This window comes from Pocillopora damicornis, chromosome 1, assembly GCF_964200805.1.
Source record: "Pocillopora damicornis chromosome 1, jaPocDami1.2, whole genome shotgun sequence".
NCBI classification, from domain to species: domain Eukaryota; kingdom Metazoa; phylum Cnidaria; class Anthozoa; order Scleractinia; family Pocilloporidae; genus Pocillopora; species Pocillopora damicornis.
The window spans coordinates 7,607,155-7,631,158 of record NC_142670.1 but is presented as its reverse complement, the minus strand read 5'-3'; the positions used below and the strand labels follow the sequence as shown (position 1 = coordinate 7,631,158).

The following is a 24,004-nucleotide window of genomic DNA, read 5'->3' as shown; positions in this document are numbered from 1 at the left end:
AAGCCCCAGTTGTTCGAAAGTCGCATAACGTTATCTACAGGATAAACCTCTATCTGGCGGATAACGCTCTAAGTTTTGCCATCACTTATCCGCTGGATAACGATTTATCCGCCCGTTATAAAACTGAGCCCAGATCTTTAACCATCCCGAATAAACAAGGACATAACTTATATCCCTCCCTTCGAGAAACCTCCGACACAGCTTATAAATTCCGAGGTGCAACCTCTATTAAAATTTAAGCAGCAAGAAAACGAATCTCCAACGTCTCTCACCTCCTTTAGGAAGCATCTCCATGCTCTCGAGTTTGTCCTCCTCGTCCTCATCAAGAACGGCGTAACGATGGCGCCTCTTGCCACGGACTCGTCTCCTGTAAAGAATGACGGCGTATCAAAACAGTTTTAACAACCAAGTACCAAAAAACAAAACCTGAATAATCAAAGCTACGAATCAGAACAAAGCTTAACATCATCATCAACCAATCAGAACTCAAAGTAAAAACATGCACCTTCCTTGAAGCGCAAGAAAACGCGCGTGACCAAGTTGGGATTGAATTTAGTTTTGCATTTGATTGGTTGAGACGATGGCGCTAGTTTTCGAGACCGCTGACAGAGCGAAGTGAAGGGTCACTTTCGATACTTCATTGAAAACTGCTCTGATAATAAGGAAAAGTACGTGACAATCACAACAGCCAATCAGAGGAGAGCCAAAATTCATCAGGAGCTGATGTGAATTAAAATTTAAAACTAGTAAACTGCCTGAAGCGGGGGAAAACGAGAATAACCAAGACCCGTCGACGCCAACTTTCTTAACCAATCACTGAGCGAATATCAAAACTGAAACAATTTTAACGAAGTTAAGCGTTTGACACTCAATTGTAAAGTGGTCTCTAAAATACAAAAAAGAACAAATGATCGAGCAGGATTGTTATATGTCACAAAGAATATCCATCTTATTCGCACAAATAGCACAATTTCACAACCCGACAAAAAAACACGTAAAACTAGCAGGAAATGGTAAAAAAAAATGTTAAAACGTAGAGCCTAACAAAGAGTGAAAAACGAAATCGAATGTTGAGTAGTTAGGACAAGGAATGAACAAAGAAATAAATACATAATAGTGTTAATCTTTCATGGTGTAATAAAATGATTCAGTGAGGAAGTGAGATTCCAAAAAGGAGATGACATGGAAAAAAGCTCGGGAAAAGTGACGAGCGAAGCGATTCAAATCAAACTATGAATTTCTACTGTGTGGTCAAAAAAAAAAAAAAAAAAAAAAAGAAAAAAAAGAGAAAGAAAGAATTCAGCTGAGAAGGATGAATTGTACGTTGAATTAACGTTGAAGAATAACACGACAAAAAGAACAACATTTGACAAAAGGATGAACAAGATGCACAGTCATCCCATAATAATTCAACGACATTGAGGCTTTACTGAGAAAGTCGGGAAAACAGGGGTTGGGCGTGTCGCTTAGTTAACCCTGTACCCGTGAGAATATTTGAAGCATACCTACGATCCGTTGAAGAAGCATCTTCTGTACTCGGAGGATTAACAGAAACTACAACCTTCTTACGACGGATTCTAAATAGAAGAAGAATGGAGAGATAGAGAGGAGAGGAAACCTGTGCAAAGGTGGAAGAAAGTTTCGGACAAAGATTGAAAAAAATTGAATGAGTGGTTCAGGCGATATTCCATTGTAAGTTAACATGACGGGGTAAAAAGCTGGACGAGAGTCCGGACCCCTAAACTAAAGGAGTCCTTGACCAATACTGTCTTTCAGACGGGAGGTTCATCGACCTTTGGGGGTGATTGAGAACCGTGTAGAAGTGAAGTAAATTCAGCAATCTGATAGGTAAGAAAGATAAGTGAAAGAACGGTGGGAAAGAATTTGCACACAAAGCAAAGAGGAGGGAAGAATATGACTTATTTCATTATTCATTTACAGTGGACAAAGGGAGGACTCTTACTTCTGTTAACTTACTGTGCAGTGCAAACATTATGTGAGTAATGTGCTTGTTGCTGAAAAGAGAAAGTAAGTTGTACTAACAGCGCCGAGTCGTGAGGAGCATTGATTCGTTTGACGAGCGAAAAGCGGCATTTTCTAGGTTCAATAAAATAAATGTTTCCAACGATTCGATGGAATCTATAAAGAAAATGATATCTTACTTCATACCAAAAAAAAAAAATTCTTGAACAGACGAGTTTTCAGCGACATGAACCAGGCCCTTGTCCTTGTCACGCTTCATCAAACTAGTAACCAACTTATCCTAAGACACCGTGTTAAAATTGTAGCGCGAGATAGGCCCACGTCCTGATATGATCAGAAATACGACGTTGGTCACATATCATCATGTATGACCTGGCTAATCCAGGAGGTCTTTGAAGCTCATTTGGTAAAGTATCCCACCGCGGAAAGTGGAAGATCTGAACTAGAGTCCTCGCCAAAGATTTATATTTTTGTCTTTGTTTTGTTTTCTACTTATCTCCTACGCTAGAGAAAAATGGTAACACCATTCCTCATTCGACGACTGAGCCCAAATTTAGCAATATTTCTTCATCGTTCTAAGTACAAGACTCTTTCGACATTGCTGATCCTAGCAGTATAAAGGAAGGCGTGTGTCACATATGAACCAGCATATAGTAATGACCTTACTCACGATAAAGTTTCCTGATGTTCAGAGGTGGAGAATTAAAGAACGGAATCGGATGATCTGAGGTGCAAGTCTTCGAGGAAGACTCACAACTTTTATTTGTCACCGTGGGCACACTCGTCCCAAATGCTTAACATAGTTCTTTACATAAAAATGTGGTACTAACCTTCCCATACAGAAACATATCGCCCACACAATCCCACCGATGGCCATAATGATGCCGAAGATTATGACAGTTACGTATAAAATACTCCAATCTGCAAATAAACCAAACATCATAACTCCTAGACCGAGATAACCTTACAGTCTACCTGCTAAAGTAATTTACTACGTGAACGGTGATGTTGTATTGCTAGCGGGGTTCTTGAAAAGGAAAAAACAAACAAACAAACAAAAAAACAAAAAGGCCACAAGCCACCTACCGCAATTGCTTTCTCTAGTTCCAAAGTGCACTTTGAAGAAATCCTGCATCCAAAAACTTTCGCAAACGCACATCTTGGTGCTGCGATCACAGTAACCATGACCTGAACAGTTATTCCTACAAACTTGAAGTGCAAGGTAATGGTAAAGTCATAACATTAAGGCGCCACAAAGGGAATCACTACTCTCACTAAATGGAATGCTAGTTCGTTTTGACCTACTTGTATCTCTGTTGAGGTTGGATAAGATTAATCGCGACGGTGAATGAAAAACTGGAAAGGGAAATTTTGAGTTTGAAATTTCCCCTTAGAATAAATCAAGATACCACTGCTCTCTGCTGCGCTTAAAGCTGCGACCGCTTTGGTCGCCATGCCGAGTAGAAATCGACATAATTTGCAATTGAAGACACTCATTTGGCGGCTCAATGTCGGTTGCCAAGTACCAAGAAGTCACGTAGTATTTTACTCAGGTTTTATTATCTGATATTAAAGTGAGGTACACATTCTAGAACAAAATCTCTTATTAGATGTCTTTTTTTGTTTTGTTTTGTTTGCTTTGTTCTGCTTTCTTTTGTTTTGTTTTGTTTTGACTTAAATTATATTTCCAGCGACCAGTAGGAGATTTCAGGTCGCTGGGAGTTAACTTAAAAAAAACAACAACAAACAAACAACAAACAAACCAACAAACAAAAATTAATAATGATAATAATAATTATAATAATGATGATAACAATAATAATAATAATAATAACAAAAAGAATAATAATTATAATAAAAATAATCATAATCATAGTAATCATCATCATCATCATCATCATCATCATCATCATCATCATCATCATCATCATCATCATCATCCGGTGACCTGACGTTCAATACTTACTATACGGCTCTACTTTCAACATTCTAAACTCGAAGAAGCCTTCCTCGTTCCCAATCTTCTCCTTTAATATTGCAGCCACCTCGTAGCCATCCTTAGCTTTGAGCAATTTATCTTTAACGTAAAACATCACCTTCATACTGTCGAAACAAAGCAAAACAAAATGACAATCGATATGGCATTTTCTCTTCTTGTTACAGTACTTCGAGATTTTATCCCGAAACGATTTCTTTATCCACCAGAAGCTGTATTATTCGCAAGTGTTGTTTGGTTTTATCGGAATGACAAAAAAAAAAATTAAATAAAATAAAATGGCAAGGAGAGGGGGGGTGCTCTTTCAATGACAAGACCAAACTAAACCAAACCAAATCAAACCAAAGCCAGCACAATGGCTCCGAGAGAGAACTAGAAGAAGCTGAACCCTCTGGTTTGTGTGAATGAAAAAGAGCTATCTTCTTGGCCAGGCAGTATTTTACGTACCTATGTCCGACACCAGCTTCTTTTAAATGCTCCACTATAATATCCTCATCTTGAACGTCAAGGATTACCGCCAGTTTACGAATTAACTGCTCCTGCAGATGTACAAGTTAGGAAAAAAAATAAAAGTTCAAAAAAGAGAACACCTAGCGCTTTCGAAAATCTTTCCTTTTTCCGAGGTAACAACCCCCCCCCCCCCAAAAAAAAATTTTTTTCTTTGAGGGAAGGAGGATGGGGTCACCTAACTGGTCGCTCACACGCTAAGAACCGCTCATCTCGAAAGAAATAAATAAATGAATGGAAAAATGAATAATAAAATATTTAAAAGTAAAATAGGCAGTACAATGTACCTTATTTTCTTCAGTGAATTTCGTGATGTCGACATCTAGGTACAACTCCACAAGGTGAGCACTGTTTTGATCTGCAAGTCAAACAATCAGATTTTCAAACTTCTGCACATGTGCAAACAGCACTCACCACTTAAAGCCAGCCTCTGTATCCTAGTTAGTGCGCATACACCTCTTGTGCACTCTGAACCTTTGACCCCGAAGAGTCAGTAACATCTAATTTCCCCTTACGATATCATCCCTGATTCACGCATTAAGGTCACAAGAAAAAAGGAAACGATCAACTAGGAGAGCTCCTAATTGTTAAACAAATCCTCTCTGTCAGCACCCTTGAAAATGCATTTAAAATAGTATGGAGAATATGCATACTGAAGTTGCGCTGTAAAAGGTTAGCCACCAAGCATTCACGAATTGATTGGGCAACGCACCTTCTTTTACAGTAAGTATGACGTCATCGTTGCCCTTGAGCCCCTTCCCATCAGCCACAGTGAGCTTGAACTTGTACATTCCCTCTACAAGGTTTGACAGCCGCAGTACAGCCTGATGGTCACTGTTGTTGATGACATCCTGTAATCAAACATAATAAATCGACTCTTTTCTTGCCGCGTTTCAACCATGGAAACCAACATATAATGTGGAACGGGAAAGACTGGAAGGAAGGAAATAAGTGCGCAAGTGCAGCAAGCCTTGGGAAGGAAGGCTGGCCATACTGTTCTCCGCCAGGAAACAACGACAGCGGCTACAACACTTTTTGCAGGATTAAGGCTATGCGCGCGAGTTTCAAAACTTTGTATTTCATAGACAAGCATGTTAAGTGAAAAAGTTTGGTTTCCCTTCGAGAGATTTGACATTTGATGGAAACGTTCTGCAAATTTTGCTCTAGAGTTACAAACGCATTTAAACTGTTGACTAAAACACAAACTGATTTTTCGTAAAAGGAAATATCGCGACATTTGAAAGAAACTTGCCAGCGTTATGGCTTAAAACTTCATAGCTACATGTATGAAGGTCTCAAATACCGCGTGCACGACCGTTTCTACAGGCTTAGTTAACACTTACACCAGCCGCGGGACTTTTAGGATCACGTGACCACTCGTACATAACAATCCCATGATCATCATATGAACTGGATCCATCCAGTTCCGCAGCTCGGTTTGGGAGATGTACTGTGACATCTGGACCAGCATTGGCAATAGGAGGCTTATTTATATCTAAAAAATAAAAAGGCAACTCGGTGTCAACAGAGACAAAACATCCGCAAATATCTGCGGGCTAGGGACCACTACCTGACGGAGCTTATATCGGTTAAAAGAGCACGATTAACCCTTTTAAACCCTGAAATCTATATCCAAGTTCTCCCCACTATTTTCTATACATTTCCTATAGAACGAACAAGGAGAATTTGTCTAGCAATCAAGTGCCTCTAGGAATTTGTGATCTTCTCTTTCATTCTCATTACCTTAATGTTTGATTCTAAGGGGGAAACTGTTGGGAGAAATTAGATGCTTATCTTCACTCATAAGGTGTAAAGGGTGATTAGATCAACCACTATTCGTCTTAGGTGGAATGTCAGTCTGCCTTAAACACAAGAAACCTCTAAATCATTCAGCTCTCTTTAACCCTTTACCCTTGGCGTGATTAGCAGCTAATTTCTCCTTACATTATCACCGCTGAATCAAACGTTCAGATCACAAGAAGACTGGAAATTATTTTCAACTGGAGAAGCACTTGATTGTTACACAAATTCTCCTTGTCATCATCCGAGGAAATGTAGAGAGAATAGCTAGGAGAATTTGATTATTGATGTTAGAATGCAAAGGGTTAATAGCTTCCCATAACCAATTTACCGATGTACAAGCTCTTGGTTAGCGAAAATGGGCGAAAAAAGCGGGCGCTCAAACGACTGCGGTTTCCTTGACAACTGCGACCTCCGTGTTCAGTAACCATGTAGCTCACCCACCCTGGCACTCGTCTTCAACGACGGAGAGCCCGAAACGGATTCATATACATTCCTAGGTGGAGAGCGGTTATGTGTGAGTAATGTTACGCTCAAAACACATGTGAACTCAGCAAACATCGAACCTTCACTGTTTGATCTAACCATACTAAATTAAAAAAAAAAACAAAATAAAAAACGGTCCCCTTCATCAGACGCTATTCAGCGGATAGATGTGTTGCGCGCAACTGCTGTGTATTGTTTGCCACTTAGAGTTATCCCACAGCCATTGACTCTAGGCACAGCTGCTGGAGTCTAGCAATATCACCAAGTCTGTGCACCAAAAGTTTCAGAAAATTGAAATTAGAAGATCCTCGCAGCTAAGAACACTACTGAAACTAGTAGTTGTAAGTAGGACTGAAATTTTTTTCAGGTCCTACTTACAACTACTAGTTTCAGTAGTGTTCTTAGCTGCGAGGATCTTCTAATTTCATCTTTCCACCGCAGTGCAAATATGTGAATTTTCATATATCTAAATCTTCATTCACTCGGATGTTTATTTGTACCCAATTCATTGACCAGCTCCCAGTTGGCTTGTTAGCTTAATTGGTAGAGCGCTGCACTGGTACCGCAGAGGTCATGGGTTCAAATCCCGTACGGGCCTGAAAAAAATTTTTTTCAGGTCCTACTAACAACTACTAGTTTCAGTAGTGTTCTTAGCTGCGAGGATCTTCTAATTTCATCTTTCCACCGCAGTGCAAATATGTGAATTTTCATATATCTAAATCTTCTTTTAGAAAATTATTTGTACACAAGGGCACACAGCAACGCACGTGTTTTGGCATGGACACTTTGAGCGTCCCCCGAAAAATATCCCATAGTCCTTTACTCGGTAACTTCCGTTCCCAGGCCATCATTCTTTTTCAAAGTGAGTAATTTGTTACGTAAGTCAATTCCACCGCACGAGATCTTGTTGATTGCCCGCTAAAACATACGATCACGTAACCTATCCACATGACGGAGACCGCAAACTGAGGGCTTAGCGCTAAGAGGAGCAAGCAGCAAGAATCGTTCTTGCCATCCTGTACTTCGTGCCTTGTGCGAACGGCGTCGCTTTCCGATCGCGCCTCGAGCGGAGAATTTCGCTTGTCTACCATTGTCGCGAATGGTGTTTCAACAGACTCGTAACGCTATCGCATGTATCACGGGTCCATCGACAAGACTGAGTTGCGCTGCAATTGTACAGTTAATTTATCCAGAATTTACCCGAGCAGGCCTTCATTATCAACGCTTCAGCACGAGCGTTCCTTAGCCTGCGGGAAAGTATGAAGCCTTAAACAACGCGAGTCGGCGAGAGGTCTACAAAAATCTAGCACTGATAATTAGTGCTAGACCCTCGGAAAACTTTTTTCCCAGCACGTCTCAACTAATTCAGCTGGCAGGGAGACGCGCGTCCTGCAACACTTAAAACAAGGACAGCCCTGCAGGCTAAAAATACTATAACATGTACATGTACTACACGGTGAAAGTCACAGCTACAACTTAAGAGTCACCTTTCTTAACATTCACTGCCACTGTATCAGTTCCCGTGAGTCCCTTGTCATCTGTCACCGTTAATTTGAACACATAGTGACCTTCTAAAAGTTTCTTAACCGTCACAACTTTGTCATTGACCCCCGACATCTCAGCTTGGCGCGGCCCGCTTCAAAAAACAAAATAAAAACAGAACGAAGTCAATTACAGGATGACTTTTGATTCCATGTTACTGCGCCATAAGTTGCAAGAAATTATCTGTTTCACAGGTTGATAAGCACAAGTAGGGAATATATGGCGAGCTAATTCAGGCAGAGGGCAAAAACGCCACAAGACTTTTACAGAGATGTTTAAAGTACGCAGGTCAGAGATGTAAGTAGTCATGACAACTGGGCTAGGGTCGACAATCTAGTTAAAACGTTAATTATCAAACTGAATTTACTCAGTGGAGGGAGAAGGGAGCGAAAAAAATTATTCAGAGGTGGCAGAGGAGGCAAAAAATGTGGCTTAAAATAATTTATTGTAACCGCAAGGAGATAGAAAGCAAACAACATGCTCATTATAGGAAACTGGAGTTGCCTGGATAGATGTTAATGTATCTTTATCAGGGTTGTATTTCAGGGAGCAGTAAAACATAGATACACAATACACCAGCCGATGGGAGTGGTCATAAGATGACGTACAACGAGAACCGTTTTTTGCCCCTACTCCAACTAGGCAATTCTAACTACGTAAATCTGGATGTCAAATTTGATAGCAGCGTGACAACTGAGAAGCGCGTATTTATACCAACTCACCTCGATTGCTCCCAGTGGTAGCTGACAATTTTTTGATCATCATGACTAGATGAGGCATCAAGAACTGTGGAGTCGTCAGGAAACACCAGATCCTAAAAGATAAATAATTGCTTAAGTACTTCATTCACATAAAATGCACACGAATCAACAACTGCCGATAAACAGCAGACGTACTCTTGACAATCAACCCTGTTAGCTCCTTTAGTGACTCAGTAGAAAAGAAATTCCTCGCTGTTCCATTACCATATAGGCACACAGAAAGGTGCAAAGAAATGCAAAAAAATACAATCTACAGTATACATTTGACTAACAACAAACTCTAAGAAACAACACTGATAGATATATATTCCATTCAGTATAAACGATAGGCTATTTCCATGACTACGTCCTTAGTCTCTCTTTCAAAACGAGGGTGGATGCACATTCTTCGAAAAGAACTTTTTACTGTAATACTTAATGATTTAACGGTTTTTGGCATCTAGCGTAATTCTGAAACTGATATTCCACGGAACTTAAAATGGCCTACAAAAATAGCTAGCTTAGGAGTAAAATTGTAGTAATATCTGCAACAAGGCAAAAATTACAACAAAACAGAAACGTGAACACAGGGAAACCAAACAAACCTTATCTGACCCGGCGACTGCCACAGGTGGGGCATTCTTCTCAGGTTGAACCACTACTGTCAAGCTAGAGCTAGCAGTCTGCCCCCCAGTATCGGTCACTTTTAACACAAAAGTGTAGTCACCCACAACCATGTTGGACACCTTTAAAGTTGGAGAACTCGTGCCCTAGTGAAAAAAATCACATTGCAATTACATGTACAACCAATCACTGCAATCAAGTGAAAGCATCTGGGAATCTTTGCACAGATTATCATGATTCTGGAAAAGGGACGCTGTATTGCAATTGGGTAGAAGAATCAAGAAGCAATGTGTTAGTGACAGATCCTGAATACGAGAATACGATATGGACCTTAGTGCGGAACGATTTGCTACATCCTTATCTCACTGTAAATGATGTGATAAATGGGTGCAAATGTACACTGCAATTTCATTAAATTAATCAGACCAAAACAGTTTTGCATAGGCACTGATTATTTTCTTTTTTCCTTTTTTCGTTCTTTTCTTTTTTCCTTTTTTCTTTTTTTTCCCTTCTGATTAACCCTTTCACTCCCAAGATCTAATTAGTAATTCTCCTTACTATCTGCCATACAATTCTTATGATGTTCGTTCAGAGAATTTGGTATTGGATCAACTAATAATCCCATAATTGATATTCTTCTCTATTCTCATCACCTGCCTGCTTGATATTGTATTGATACTGTTAGGAGAAATTCTGCCTTGGTAACTTGTGGGGGTGAAAGGGTTAACTCGTAAACTCCTATGAATGACCAAAACAGAATTTCTCCTTACAATATTAATACAATACCAGACTGAAAAGTAATGAGAATAAAGAAAAAAAATTAAAGTAAAAGATCTTTAGGGGATCCAATACCAAATTTTCCTAAGTGACATCAGAAGACTGGTATGGCAGACAGTAAGGAGAATTTCTTATGGCACTGATCTTAGGAGTGAAAGGGTCTAGGAAATATTCTTGGATTCAGTCACAATCCTCTTTGGAAAAAGAGCATACTACTTAATTTCCCAAACAACAACAGGAAACTGAGCCTTACAATAAGTTTTCATCTTGTTGTTTCATAGGATTATAGAGTAAGTTGCCTAAAAACATCTCATTTAAGAAGCAAAGTATAGCACTGTACACAAGTAACATACTGCATATTCATGTTTCTACCTGCATGTCCCCTACAGCTGGACTGGAAGGTGTTTTGCTCCATTCATAACTGACAATACCCTGGGGGAAAAAAGTTTAAATAGGAATATATAAGTGTCACTGCTACCCCTAATCAGCTATCAGGAAAAAAAAATTGGTTTTGAACAGGGCCAGTTGTTCTGTGATGCTGGCTAGAAGGACAGGATCATGCCTTAGCAGGTATAATTAAATATGGCTATCCTGTATTTGTTCAAATAAATAATAAACTTAAGTTATCTTCTTTTTCCATCATTAAGTACCTTGTCATCTGTGCTTCCATTACCATAAAGAGTCACATGATCCACAGGAAGTACAATCACAACATCATTTCCCGCACGTGCCACAGGTGGGTAATCTTTCTCTGGAATAAAGAGGAAAACACATGATGGTAACTACAAGACAAATAGAATGAAAAATTCATCAGTTAGCTTCAATACACCATTGACATAACTCATATCATCTCTAAAGCAACAATGTGTGATCAAAATAAGTGATTTCTTTGAGATGACACAATTCTTGAATTCCTTCTCTGGCACTGAAACCTCAGAATAAGTTTAACTCTTTGGCAACCTGAAGTGATCAAAAATAACTCTCTCCTCACAATTAAATAGTTACAAATACAATTTTTAAAAACCAGACAGCTGATATCAAGAAAGAATATATATAAACAAGGGGATATCACTTGATTTAACAAAACATTCTAAGAGCTACAGTAAAATTGGATGAGACAGAAGGTAGACAGAAAAGAGAGTTGATAACTCGATCTTAGAAGTGACATGGTTGTGTGTGCATGAATAAGAGGGACTTACCATCATTAACAGTCACTGTGGCTGTAGTGGAATCCGATTCACCATCTGAGTCAGTCACAGTCAACCTGCAACAACATTAAACATTTACAAGAGTTCAGGGAGACACGGTGGCCTTAACCTGAAGGGGAGTCATTACCATTATAATTATTCTGACTATGAGTTCCCCTTAGGTTGTAAAAATGTCAGTCACTACTACAGACAACACTTTTACTCCAGATTACTCTTCCACAGACCATCCAACAATGCAATCAAAATAAAGTACAGTTATTGTAGTGTGCTAATGGCTAAAAAGAATACTATTACAGTAATTTGAGCACATAACTATTCAGCTAATTCAACAATATCAGTATCAGTGTGCATATTCTCCACACTCGTTTGGATACATGTCTTAAGGTGCCAACCAAATAAATTTAGAATAAGAAAGATGAGAAATAATAATAAAAACAAAAGATGGGGATTTGGAATTTTTTCTTTGTCTAATGCCCATGACAAGATGAAAAATGTCTTTCACTAAGAAGAATTTGTTTGACAATCAAGTGCTTCTTTGGTTGCTGATCATTTCCTTTATTCTCATGACTGTGATGAATGGTTCAGGGGTAACATTGTAGGGAGAAATTATATGTTAGTCACTCTTAGGTGTCATAGGGCTACTAGGGTAAATGGTTTGAGTAACAGCTGACTGTGTTGCCGTATCTCCAATGTCATCACTCACTCTCTTGGGTGACAACTTATGTTGCATGCAGAACTAATCTCAAATGAATGAACAGATGACAATATAGGATGTGACATACTTAACAGACAGTGATAAAAAAACAAAACAAAACAAAACAAAAACTGGCAAACAATTGCACAGATCCACCAGAAGACCTACTTGAATGTGTAGATTCCAGGGACAAGAGACTTGAGCTGAAGTACAGGAGAGTCTACTCCTGAGCTCATCATTTTGTTCTTGTCATTTAGAGGACCTTTCACTTCTTCCCATTTGTATTGAGTGATTTTGTCGTCATCCGAACTCTCTGCACAAATCGAAAAAGAGAAGTTAAAGAGCCACAGCACTCAGCTACACTCAACAATTTCTTGTTGGAACACAACACTCACTTCTGTAATGTTTTACAACTTCATGATGGCATTCCTGGTATTAAACCCCTTAACTATTAAACCTGAAATTGTCTGAGACAAAATCATGAACCCCCCAAAAAAAATCTTTAACTCCATAGATCTAATTGTTAATCCTCCCATCTAACTGCTACACATTTCCTGGTCAATTAGAGAATTTGGTGTTACATCAACATAACAACTTCCACCTGAATACTTAAAGTATTCGCATGACCTGTTTCCTGTATAATGTAGTATGGAAATTACAGGGAGAAGTTACATGTTAATCACCTCTGAGACTTTAGGGATTGAAGAAATGTCATAACTGTAACATGAACTAACCATAAAATCAGCCACAATGAAGCTAAGGGGACCAATGCAACAGTTTCAAGTGATCATGTATACAAATTCTTTATGGACAATTTTATCAATTATTTCTATTTTGCAACGCCATATATTAACTAATTACATTTTGTTTACTGAATAATTTTGAAGAAAACTATCCTCAACTTACTTGATCCATCAAGTACAACCTCGTTGGTTGGCAAGGTAATTGTTTGTTCCTTAGGGGAGATGTCAGCGCGTGGTGGCTTATTCACTCGAGGAGCTAAACAAGTACATATGAACAATAAGAACAAGAAAGAGAATCAGAGCACATTTCAACCCTGTGTCAAAAAGGCCATTCAAAGCAGAGAGAAATACGAAGAGTATTCAGTGACATTTCAACGCAGTACAAATTGGCAGAAGTGTGGGGAAATGACCATGACCAAGTTGTGATTGGTTTTAAATTACTATCTGATTGGTTGACAAGGGGCATGATTCTAAACTAGTCAGAGAAGGAAGCAAAGTACACTGTAATCCTGGATTGCTTTCCATTCTCAACCTTTTGACCTTAAGAGTGACCAGCATCTAATTTCTCCTTACAATATCACCCTGAATAAAACATTGTGATAATGAGAATAAAGGAAATGATCACCGATCAAAAAGATCCTGATTGTCAAACAAATTCTCCATGTCATTACCATGGATAATGTAGAGAGACCAGTGTGGAGAATATGAATGTTAATATTATGGTGTAAAGGATTAATTGAGTACTGCTCTTATTAATAGAGTACTAGTAAAAGCAATTATTGCTTTACTAGAGTACTAGTAAAAGCAATAATTGCTTTTACTAGTACTCTATTAAGATATCAATAAGAGCAGTACTCAATTAATCCTTTAAGTGATATGTGTCTCTTAAATTATTTAAGAGACACATATCACTTTTGTGTACTCATTTCATTCACCCATTTAACCCCTTACATGCCAACATCAGCATGTATATTCTCACTACTGCACTCCATGCATTCCTTTTGACTAAAAAGAAGAATTAACCCTTTAACACCCATGAGCGACCAAGACAGAATTTCTCTTTACAATATCAATACAATGTCAACCAGATAAGTGACGAGAATAAAGAAAAAAATCAAATTTGGGATAAGAAGTTGATCCAATACTAACTTCTCTGAACTAACATTAAAAGAACTGTATGGTTCACATTTAGGAGAAGTACAAATTTGATCTGGGAGTTAAAGGGTTAAGAGCTTCTTTAAATGGCAATCATTTCATTTTTTCTTCTGACCTCAATGTTTGATTCTCAGGTAACATTGTGAGGAGAAATGAGATTCTGATCACTCAAGGGTGAAAGGGTTGTGGGTCATACATGGGTCACTCATGAAAAAAATAATCCCTTTTGTCTATGCTCAGAAATTAACTTATTAAACAATTAATACATGTATGTATTTTATTTATTAGCATAATGACATTTAGACCCTACTCACCAGGCAAAACTGTGACATTAATAAATGCATATCCATAAGATTGGTCCACAGCAGTGACTTTCACTTTGAATTTATACACACCAGATTGATCAAGCTGTTTTCAGAAATAATCATCATCATCATTTATTAGCCATTTTTTAACAAATACTATTATTCATGTATAAGGCAAAAAGACCCCAAAAAGACTGCAAGAAACCACCTGGCGTATAGAAGAGGACTTCTTACTGACAACAACATATATTATTTTAAAAATAAGTGCTGCAAATGTGCAGCTTGGCCAATTTAGTGATTGTTTGAATGGAGACTCTTGTACTATGGTCTTGAAACTAAGAAGACTTGATGGAAAAGTGACTGATACAGGAAGAGAGTTCCAAATTTTGGGACCTCAATAGATAATAATTGTTACTCGCTCAAGATTAACTTTGACTGACACAAATACCTTCTATAATTACTGGCTGTCCTAGAGCCATAAAGAAGCTTTTAGTGAAGCAAAATAATACAGTCTACATTTCCATTTAAATTTGTAATTGTGAGTGAAGGCTCTCCAGAAATCTTGATGCTCACAGAGGATGTTTCTTCACATTCAAAACTTTTAATCCATGTGTAAGTGCATTTTGATTCTTGCTATTTTTAGATGTAAATCCTAATAAACACAAGACAGGAGTAGAATGAAGTGTAAATGTATGTCCATGACTGTGTTTACCTGACTGAGTATTACTCTTCTGGAGTCCTGCCCCTCCATGTAACCATGACTACCTTCAGGGGCTGAGATCTGTTGCCAATGGTATGAGTATGGATTTTCTAACAATCAGAATAACAGGATAATGAAATTTAAGACATGACTGCATGGTTGATGTTTAAAAATTAAGCAATAGACTGCTGTCTCTATCAGCTTACCAACCTATTGGTTCAGTACACTTAGCAATAGTTACCTGAAGTCTCCTTTGGCCATGCACTGGCATACAAGCTTACTGTGTTCACTGGAAGTGTTAGTACTTTGTTGTCACCCGCAGAAACTTCAAGGGATTTGTGTGGCACTGAGGACAGAGTGAATCATTATTAGAGAAGCAAGTAACACTCAACAATTTGGTTTACACCAGAAGAAAGGTTACGTTGTACATGTATGTGTTTACAGATAACATGTAAATAAAATTCTACTGCAGTAATCGAAACCAGCATAGTTTCCAACAAGTCTATGAAAAGAGAAGGTATACCACAGAACATGAACAAAATCACCCCTCAATTTGGAGCAGAGGCCCATAGAAATAATACTTTGATTGGAACCAGAAACACACCGACTTTTATTTTATAATCTTACATTGATATATTAATTTTTTTCTCTCACTCATGACTTCATACCTATTTTGTTGTTAGTTGTAAAGTAAATTGTTTTCAATCACAAACTGATTTTTGTAAGGTGTAAAGCAAGCATGAAGCTCACTTTAAGTTGAGAATGCACTGTATGAATTAATGCTCACCTTCAGGAGATGGCTTTGCTGATGGTCCTGTAGTTGTTGTATCTGTAATTATTACAATGAAAAGAGTAATTCATTTATAACTCAGCATGTACTGGTAGCTGAGTGGAAGACAGCCATGTGAAAACTTAATAGCACAAAAATTTCCTTGTTTCCCCACTTCAAAACATCAGCATCAGGAAACTCAACTCAACATTGATCCTTTCATTTTTTAAAAATCCACTGTCAAGAGTCAAGTATCGAGGATTGAGTTAAAAGAGATTGTCAACTTACTTTTGAGTGAAGGGGGTAAGTTTCTAAAGAAACTGTGGTACTGTGTCGGTGGGAGAGTATAGCAGGTTAATTTAGTGTTAACAAGTGAGTTGAAAACGTAATTTGGCCACCATAAAGGATAAAAAAGCTGACGTTTCGAGCATTAGACGTTTGACAATTGCTCTGACGAAGGGCTAACGCTCGAAACATCAGCTTTTTTACCCTTAACGGTGGCCAATTTACATTTGAGTGGTACTACATGTATACCATACCATAATCTCAAAGCTAAAATAATAATAACTGTTTGACATAGTTTGATCATGAAATCTGATCATCCAGGTGAAGTTGGACCCAAGAACAACATTTCAAAACTCTAATGACGACTTGCTTTTAAGTCAGTAAAACCAACAACAGTCCTTTTCAGGCCTTCTCTCACCTGGACAATCTGACTTCACAGTCAAATGATACCCCAGGTTCAAACTATTTACTTTATTTAGATATTGGGTGTGAAGGGTAACAGAGGAGGGGGAAGGGAATCAGTACACATGCAAGTTTTCTTACCAAGGTTTGTTTCAGACTGGTTGGTAAGGACAGGTTCTGAAACAAGAAAATTAAAAAATCATAGGTTTTATAAAAGCATGAAATGTTAAGAATCCATCATTTTTGTTCTTAGCAGAAACTTGAAGAAACTTAAAAAAACATAGCTTCAAGTTTGCCATGAAGTTGTACACTGTTTCCATGCATTTACATATACATGTAACTTGTTTAACAAACAATAATTCAAGCTCACTGTAGATTATGGTTATCCTTACTTAGAGTTACGGCAGGGGGAGTTGCAGAAGATGAATTTTCACTACTTTGTGCAAGGTTCACTTCTGTGGTGTTAGTGATGTTGACAACAGTTGGCTCAGTCATTGGATTCTGAAGCATGGAGGAAGTTGACAATGTGGAATTTGACGGCAGAGGGGCAGTTACAACCTGAAGTAAAATGTTCAAGGATCAGATTAATATTAATATAAAATAAATACTGTGCAACTGAAAAAGAAAAAAAAAACCATACAACAAGTCTACTTGATAAATCATCAATGGATTTACTTGAAAAAAATGTATTTTCATGGCAGAGGGGCAGTTACAACCTGAAGGAAATGTTCAAGTATCAGATTAATATTGTTATAAAATAAACACTGAACAATCACAGGCTAAAGAGAAAAAAGAACTTAATTAATCATTAATGGATTTACTTGACAAAATGTATTATCATGATTAGAGACTGACAAATGGAGAAAACAAACTAACCCTAAGAAAAAAACCAATGAGAGGAAAATAAACAAGTAAATGGACAAAGAAACAAAATAGGAAGGTGAAAAAGTGATAAAAATAGGCAGCAAGTATTAATTAAAAAATTTAAAAAAATGTGTCTCGTGATAATGGTCTTATGTTAACATTGCAGTGAAGGTTGCCACTTTGACAAACTGTGCTCCAGACTGCAATATATTCATTTTGCAATTAAGCCTGCTAAAAACATTGAGCTTAAGTTCTTAGCAAAGAGTCTTTCACATCTTTTACATCTATCATTACTTGACCCTTTAACTCCCAAGATCTCATTATTAATTCTCCTTACTGTCTGCCATTCAGTTCTTGTGATGTAAGTTTGGAGAATTTGGGATTGGATCAACTTGTAATGCACTAATTGATATTTTTCTTTATTCTCATCACTTGTATGCTTGATATTGAATTAATACTGTAAGGAAAAATGCTGTCTCGGTCATTCATGGGAGTTAAAGGGTTAACATTGATTTAAATTTAGCTAAAACAAAACATTCTTTAACTTTTTCCACATAATGAGATACAATTACACATACATGTATTCTGTTCATATACTGTAGCAGAACATCTACAATTTTCAAGCCTTTGAATTTAACCTGATAAAATTGAATACCAGAAGTGCAATTGGCACTTAACAAAAATGTACCAACACATACTTTTTTGACATTGTTTGCTTCACCCTGACTAGGCACTGATGGTTCATCTTGAGGGGTTATGTCCTTCAAAGCAGAAGACAGTCGACTTTGCTGCGCATTAGAATTCCTATCTCCTGACACCACCTGAGAAAAGTTTCCGTTATTCACCATATCCTCTCCCATTATCACTGCCTCTGTGGATGGCATGACTGCTCCAATAGATGGCTTTGTTACTGCCATGTCAATGTTAGAATGTCTTTTGGATGAAGGATGGCGTGGTGCTGTGTAATGTGGGATAGGTGCAGCAGTGGTTGCTTGGGTTTCATGATCATCAGTGTCCTTATCGTAATCATCATCATCATGGGTTACCAATGCTTTGAGGTCTTTTGAATTGTCAGCATCCAAAGAATTGGCCTGATCCTGTTTATTTGATTCTGTAAATACAAAGGGAGCTTCGTCAAACCCCATTCTAATCAAGTCTGGTTTAACTTGACCTAAATTTAGTCTTAAAGCTGGTTTAGTGTACTAAACTTACAGTAACCCTTTAACTCTTAAGATCTCAGTAATTCTCCTCACTGTCTGCCATACAGTTCTTGTCATGTTAGGTTTGAGAATTTGGTATTTGATCAACTTTTAACCCCCCACTACTCAAATTTTTCTCTATTCTCATCACTTGTCTGCATGATATTGTACTAATATTGTAAGGAGAAATTCTGTCTTGGTCACCCATGGGAAGTATAAACTGAATTGGAGAATTATTAGACACAGTGCATTAGATGAAATAAACGACTGTGCAAAATAATTGCATGTAAATAAAACCAAAACATGTGTTTGGAAAATCATAATTATTTTAGTGCTCTAAACTTGACCTGTTTTGGTCACCAGTGACTCAAAAAAATGGCGATGTAACTTTATGGTGCACACCACCAATTTGATAACCAGTGCTGGTCGAAATTTTTATGACCAAAATCAGGTGACATGTTCAGCAATTGTGGAATATTGCATAAATATTTTTTCCTAGCAATTTAGTTGTAAATGGCAAATTGAAAGAAAAAAAAAAAATTGGTGAGGTTAAGTCCCCTGTGTTTTGGTCATTGTTTAACCCTATACACTTCCTCATCAATATGGATATTCTTCATACCCTTCTCCATATAAGGTGTGGACAAGGAGAATCTGTTAAACAATCAAGAGTTTCCTTTGTTTGTGATCATTTCCTTTATTCTGGTGACCTTGATGTGTGATTCAGAGGTGGTATTGTGAAGAAAAATTAGATGCTTGTCACTGTTTGGGGTCTGAGGGGTGAAAACATTGTAACACCAGTGTTGATACATGTACATGTACATCTACCTTACCTTTAATGCCAAGCTTTACACAACCCTCTGCCTCTTTGGTTCCCTTCTCAGGCAAAATACTACAGTTGGGCAAAATAACAGCCAAGTAATCAAACTGCCTTGCAACTCTAAAATCTGATTTGCATACACCACTCTGCAGTTCCTCGCAGTCTTCTCTGCACAGTCTGACTGGTTTTGGTTTTTTAGAACTTGAACAGTATGGGTAAGTTGTGAGGCAAATTGCTTTCAGTGCATATTTTGCACAGTCTTTGAGTAACCGTGGCTTTAGAAGACTAAAAGGACTTCTGAGGCTCTCTTCCAATATCTTGGGATTCTTGTTTAAGTACAATAGTTTGTTTTTATCTAAGTATTCATTGCAGACATGACCATGGTAGTGGTGACAACTTGCTTGTCTAAAATAAAAAAAAAAGAAAATTAATCAGAAAAAAATTAACAATTTGTAGCAAGCATGCAGTGGCATCAATACACTGCAATGAAGACAGGTGCAATATTTTGTTGAAAGGCTGCTGAATTTAAAAGCATTCTGTAGCAGATTCTGTTGCAAGTAGCCGGCTTTCAAAGCAGGTGCTTTCTTTCACCATTTGCTTGATCAAGTGAGATGAGTCTACACCAACAGTTATGAATTATTTATCACAAGAGAAGAATACACTGAGCGGGTTTCGTAATTTGCTGCAGGCTAGAAATTACCCTGAAGCAAGATCGTTGTTACTATGCAAACAAAAAGGGTTTCGAAGCCTTTCAAAAACGTTTGTTTGGAGTGTGAATCTCATGCAGCAGCTACCGGAGGATGTTTTTGCAATGTGTTTACTTCCAGAAGCCAAACAACTATGTCCATTAAAAGGGACTCATCTCTGAGTTTCTGTTCTTGTACTATCTGGCAACTGCATTTTTGTATTTGGCAACCATTTTTTCTTTGATAGTCACCAAAAGGCTACTTGGAATTTTTTTTAATTTTGAGCCCTGATGTAAATGAAATTTCTCCCTACAGGGTCATTGCTGTATCAAACATTATGGTCATGAGAATAAAGGAAATGATCAATAAGTTTTAGGCTCTGTTAGGTAATGGAGAAAGATGTTCTTTCATCTTATCAAGAGTGTGGGACAAGAAAAAAAAAATTCCGAATCCCCATGAGGAGTCAATCTTCAGACCTTCAGATTTCATGCTCCAATGTGAAATTCTTTACCATCCCTTTTATTCTATAATTACAATCATGACCCTATTGACACTACTGATCCTAGCAGTATGAAGAACACACATGAACTTTATGAGCCTCTCTCATCATTGAGTCTCTCTGGCTCAGAGGGAGAGCATCAGGGCATGGAATCTGAAGGTCTGAGGTTTGATTCCTCATGGGGACTCAGACTTTTTACTTTGTCCCACGCTTGTGACAAGATGAAAAACATATTTTTCTATCATAAGAATTGTATGTCAGACAGTAAGGAGAATTACTAATAAGCCTTGGAAGTGCTTACTGGTGTTAGGATATAAAGGGTTATGTGTCCACACGAACACCTAGAGAAGGACCCCACTCAAATGTCAAGCTTAGAGCCACTTTACAATTAACTACTAGATTAAAAACTCTCATACAACATTAGTCTCATCTCAGATTATTTGTGATACTAGCCCTCATTATTAATGTTACAAATTAAATTCATCTACTAAAAAGCTAATACTGAAAAAACACATGTACCTTTTTTCTCGAATAAGTTCCTTGTTTGGATCAGACTTCAGCACATTAGTACTAGAAACAAAAGCAGCACAATTTTAAAGAAATTGGTACTGATTATAGAATACATACACTACTTTTCTCAATATAATGTCAAGCATAGTAATCAAATCTCAATCAAAAATTGTCACTGCACAAACCTTTCCAGCTGCCTCTTCTTATCAAATTTGGCTGAAAAGTAACATGTGAAAGAAATAATTATTTTGAAAATATTGAGAACAGAGTGAATACCTCTTTTTGTCTTTACAATGTCCATGTTATTTGATAGTTCATATCTACACAACTTGAAACTTTTTATTACAAAAACAAAACAAAACAAAACAAAACTGTTTGGACACTCCACTTTCCTGCGCAAGAATATCTCATTGGGCATACTCCCAATCTCGACATTTCTTACACAAATCATGAACACAGCAGTAGCTTTGATTGCCAAAGAAACATGTTCAAGAGAAGAAAAGCATTACCTCATCCATAAGTCAAGAACAAGCCATTTTTGAGTAAATACAATTGGAAAGAGAGTGCATTTTGCTTATCTTGAAATGAGCATGATCCAGAAATTCATTTTGTTCCAAATTCATAAAGATGATTAAGTTCCTTATCTTAGGTCAATTTGTTCCTTGTTAGATGCAGGGGAAATACATGTGAATCCTTACAAATTCACAAGTAGAAGTTGTCATTATTGATCTAACACCAAATTCTCATAACAAATTTACAAGGAAATGTGTCACAGCCAAAGGAGAGAGTTGACAATCAGATGTTGGGAGTTACCAGGTTAAGGCCATCTAATAACTTATGACTCAAACAATCCAGCTTTCGCTGATTCCTTGACAACCGAGTTTAAAGCAGAATCAGTTCATTTTCTTCCAATTCTGTTGATTTTGTTTTCACGTAAAGGAATGACCATACTTAGAACTACTGTAATGGGGATGAGTGTTTGCAGTTAAGAGACAAGCAACCTCTCAGACTTCTCCCACTGATAACAATCATTAGGTTAATAGCTTAGTCATCAACAACCTTTTTCCCTCAAATTAGAGCCTCGCTCATCAGATACGATACTCTGCATTTTGGATTGAAACATGCTTAAACTTATACCTTATTTACTGTTCAGAAAATATTTTTTTAATAACTGGCAAGATTAGAGATTTGATAATTGCACTTTTAAATAAAATGAAGAACCAGAAGGTAGCCTCAGGAAAACTAAAACAAAAATGAAAATAATAAAAGAAATAAATAATTCATTCTCTTGCTCATCAAAGGTCTTTCAAGCCTTTACTTTCTTACTTAACAGGCGTTAAGTCCGTTTTCGTTTATTCAGCTGCTGATAAATTTCAGAGAGGCGAGCACTAGATTAAAAAAGTGACAAGTTATTTAAACACTCGGATACAAGATCGTTTATTCGTAACTGCACAGGGCTTTGTGTAATGACGGCAAACGATCTTCAGTGCAGGTACCGAGAGCTATCGAACAATGTGAACGGCGCTTAGAGCTGATCGAAACAAAAGGACTAACTTTTGAGTTTTTGATCGCATAAATCTTGGCCGGAATTGAAAATACAACCAAAATACTCCCATTCTGTGATTAAAATACCCGATTGCCATGAGTATTGACTAAAATGGTACGTAAGAATTCACATTAGGAACGCACACGGAAAACTGACAAATCCATGATTTGTACGTTGCAGAGCCCAGCCAAAATACTCTTGATTCTTGTGAAACAAGACGAGATTACTTCTGATATATAAAGCTAGAAACCTTTGGCTGATATGAAAAAAATAATTAGCTTCCTTACCGATGTTCCGTACGAATATTCTAGGAGCCACAAGTCCATCACGCTTCACACTCTGAGGCATGCACGCTTCGGCGGACTTGCATTGGACGGAAAAGCAACCACCGTTGACAAGCAAGGCCAATTCACACGAATCGTTTGCACAACACAGCTCTTTGCAAGTGGTCATGCTTGTAGTACGTTTGAGAATTGAAAAGTCTCCAGCAAGCGCCCCATCTCGAAGAGTTGCACTATTCCATTCGCGACCACCTCTTGTGCACTTTCTAAAGTTGCTCTTATTCGAGGCCACAATTCCTACAAAAAACGTAAATTTCTATTAGAAGCGGCGGTAATTTCTCAACGAGTTTACGTTCGCAGTGAAGAAAGAACCACACCAACCTAAAACCACGAATAAATAAAACAGAAAGAGGCACGCTTGGAGTCGTGATTTCCTACAGGACGCGCAACAGACAGAAGCCATTGCATATCCAACTCAAGTCCCGTTCGATTCGAATTGTTTTAACCTCCAAACGAGATTTTGCGATGTTATGTCCCACAAGAAACGTTGACCTGTAAAATTTCAAATACGGATGCTTCCTGGTAATTAATACGCATCTTTGGAACTCGAGAAATGAACTTAACAACGTCACATTGCAGTTCAAATTCCTGTAGTTTATCACTTCCTTCAACACACAACCGCCATCTTGATCGGAAGCTGTTTATGGTTTATTGATTACCATGACGTAAAGCATACGGGGATCTAGTGACGTCCGAAGCTTACTGGTTTGAAATCAGCTGATGGCGAAATAGCCGTCGGAAAGTTGTTTCTCAGGTGAGGAGAGAGATTTTAGTGTATTCTCTCCTTTGGGGCTATCATGATAAGTATAAAACAGAAGTGGGAAAG

At 37.7% G+C, this 24,004-nt stretch overlaps 1 protein-coding gene across 2 annotated transcripts in view; it reads right to left on the bottom strand.

Annotated features, from left to right (window-relative positions):
- The window catches only part of LOC113667357 (dyslexia-associated protein KIAA0319-like protein), a 26,651-nt gene extending 2,647 nt beyond the window's left edge, over positions 1 to 24,004 (bottom strand). Inside the window, exons 1-29 of one of the 2 annotated variants that reach the window (XM_089183919.1) lie at positions 23,500 to 24,004; positions 23,125 to 23,415; positions 21,477 to 21,507; positions 21,301 to 21,351; positions 19,610 to 20,001; positions 18,279 to 18,691; positions 17,109 to 17,274; positions 16,858 to 16,893; positions 16,048 to 16,089; positions 15,502 to 15,606; positions 15,273 to 15,370; positions 14,570 to 14,663; positions 13,264 to 13,356; positions 12,526 to 12,670; positions 11,655 to 11,719; positions 11,106 to 11,206; positions 10,828 to 10,887; positions 9,660 to 9,824; positions 9,037 to 9,128; positions 8,260 to 8,408; positions 5,830 to 5,981; positions 5,199 to 5,337; positions 4,774 to 4,844; positions 4,427 to 4,518; positions 3,950 to 4,086; positions 3,070 to 3,192; positions 2,814 to 2,904; positions 1,506 to 1,577; positions 273 to 367 (exon numbers count right to left, since the gene is read on the bottom strand). In XM_089183919.1, coding sequence (XP_089040045.1) covers positions 273 to 367; positions 1,506 to 1,577; positions 2,814 to 2,904; positions 3,070 to 3,192; positions 3,950 to 4,086; positions 4,427 to 4,518; positions 4,774 to 4,844; positions 5,199 to 5,337; positions 5,830 to 5,981; positions 8,260 to 8,408; positions 9,037 to 9,128; positions 9,660 to 9,824; positions 10,828 to 10,887; positions 11,106 to 11,206; positions 11,655 to 11,719; positions 12,526 to 12,670; positions 13,264 to 13,356; positions 14,570 to 14,663; positions 15,273 to 15,370; positions 15,502 to 15,606; positions 16,048 to 16,089; positions 16,858 to 16,893; positions 17,109 to 17,274; positions 18,279 to 18,691; positions 19,610 to 20,001; positions 21,301 to 21,351; positions 21,477 to 21,507; positions 23,125 to 23,415; positions 23,500 to 23,581 — 3,643 coding nt within the window. In that variant the 5' untranslated portion in view covers positions 23,582 to 24,004. The remainder of the gene's footprint in view (positions 1 to 272; positions 368 to 1,505; positions 1,578 to 2,813; positions 2,905 to 3,069; positions 3,193 to 3,949; positions 4,087 to 4,426; positions 4,519 to 4,773; positions 4,845 to 5,198; positions 5,338 to 5,829; positions 5,982 to 8,259; positions 8,409 to 9,036; positions 9,129 to 9,659; positions 9,825 to 10,827; positions 10,888 to 11,105; positions 11,207 to 11,654; positions 11,720 to 12,525; positions 12,671 to 13,263; positions 13,357 to 14,569; positions 14,664 to 15,272; positions 15,371 to 15,501; positions 15,607 to 16,047; positions 16,090 to 16,857; positions 16,894 to 17,108; positions 17,275 to 18,278; positions 18,692 to 19,609; positions 20,002 to 21,300; positions 21,352 to 21,476; positions 21,508 to 23,124; positions 23,416 to 23,499) is intronic. The other variant, XM_089183922.1, reaches the window with a different exon arrangement.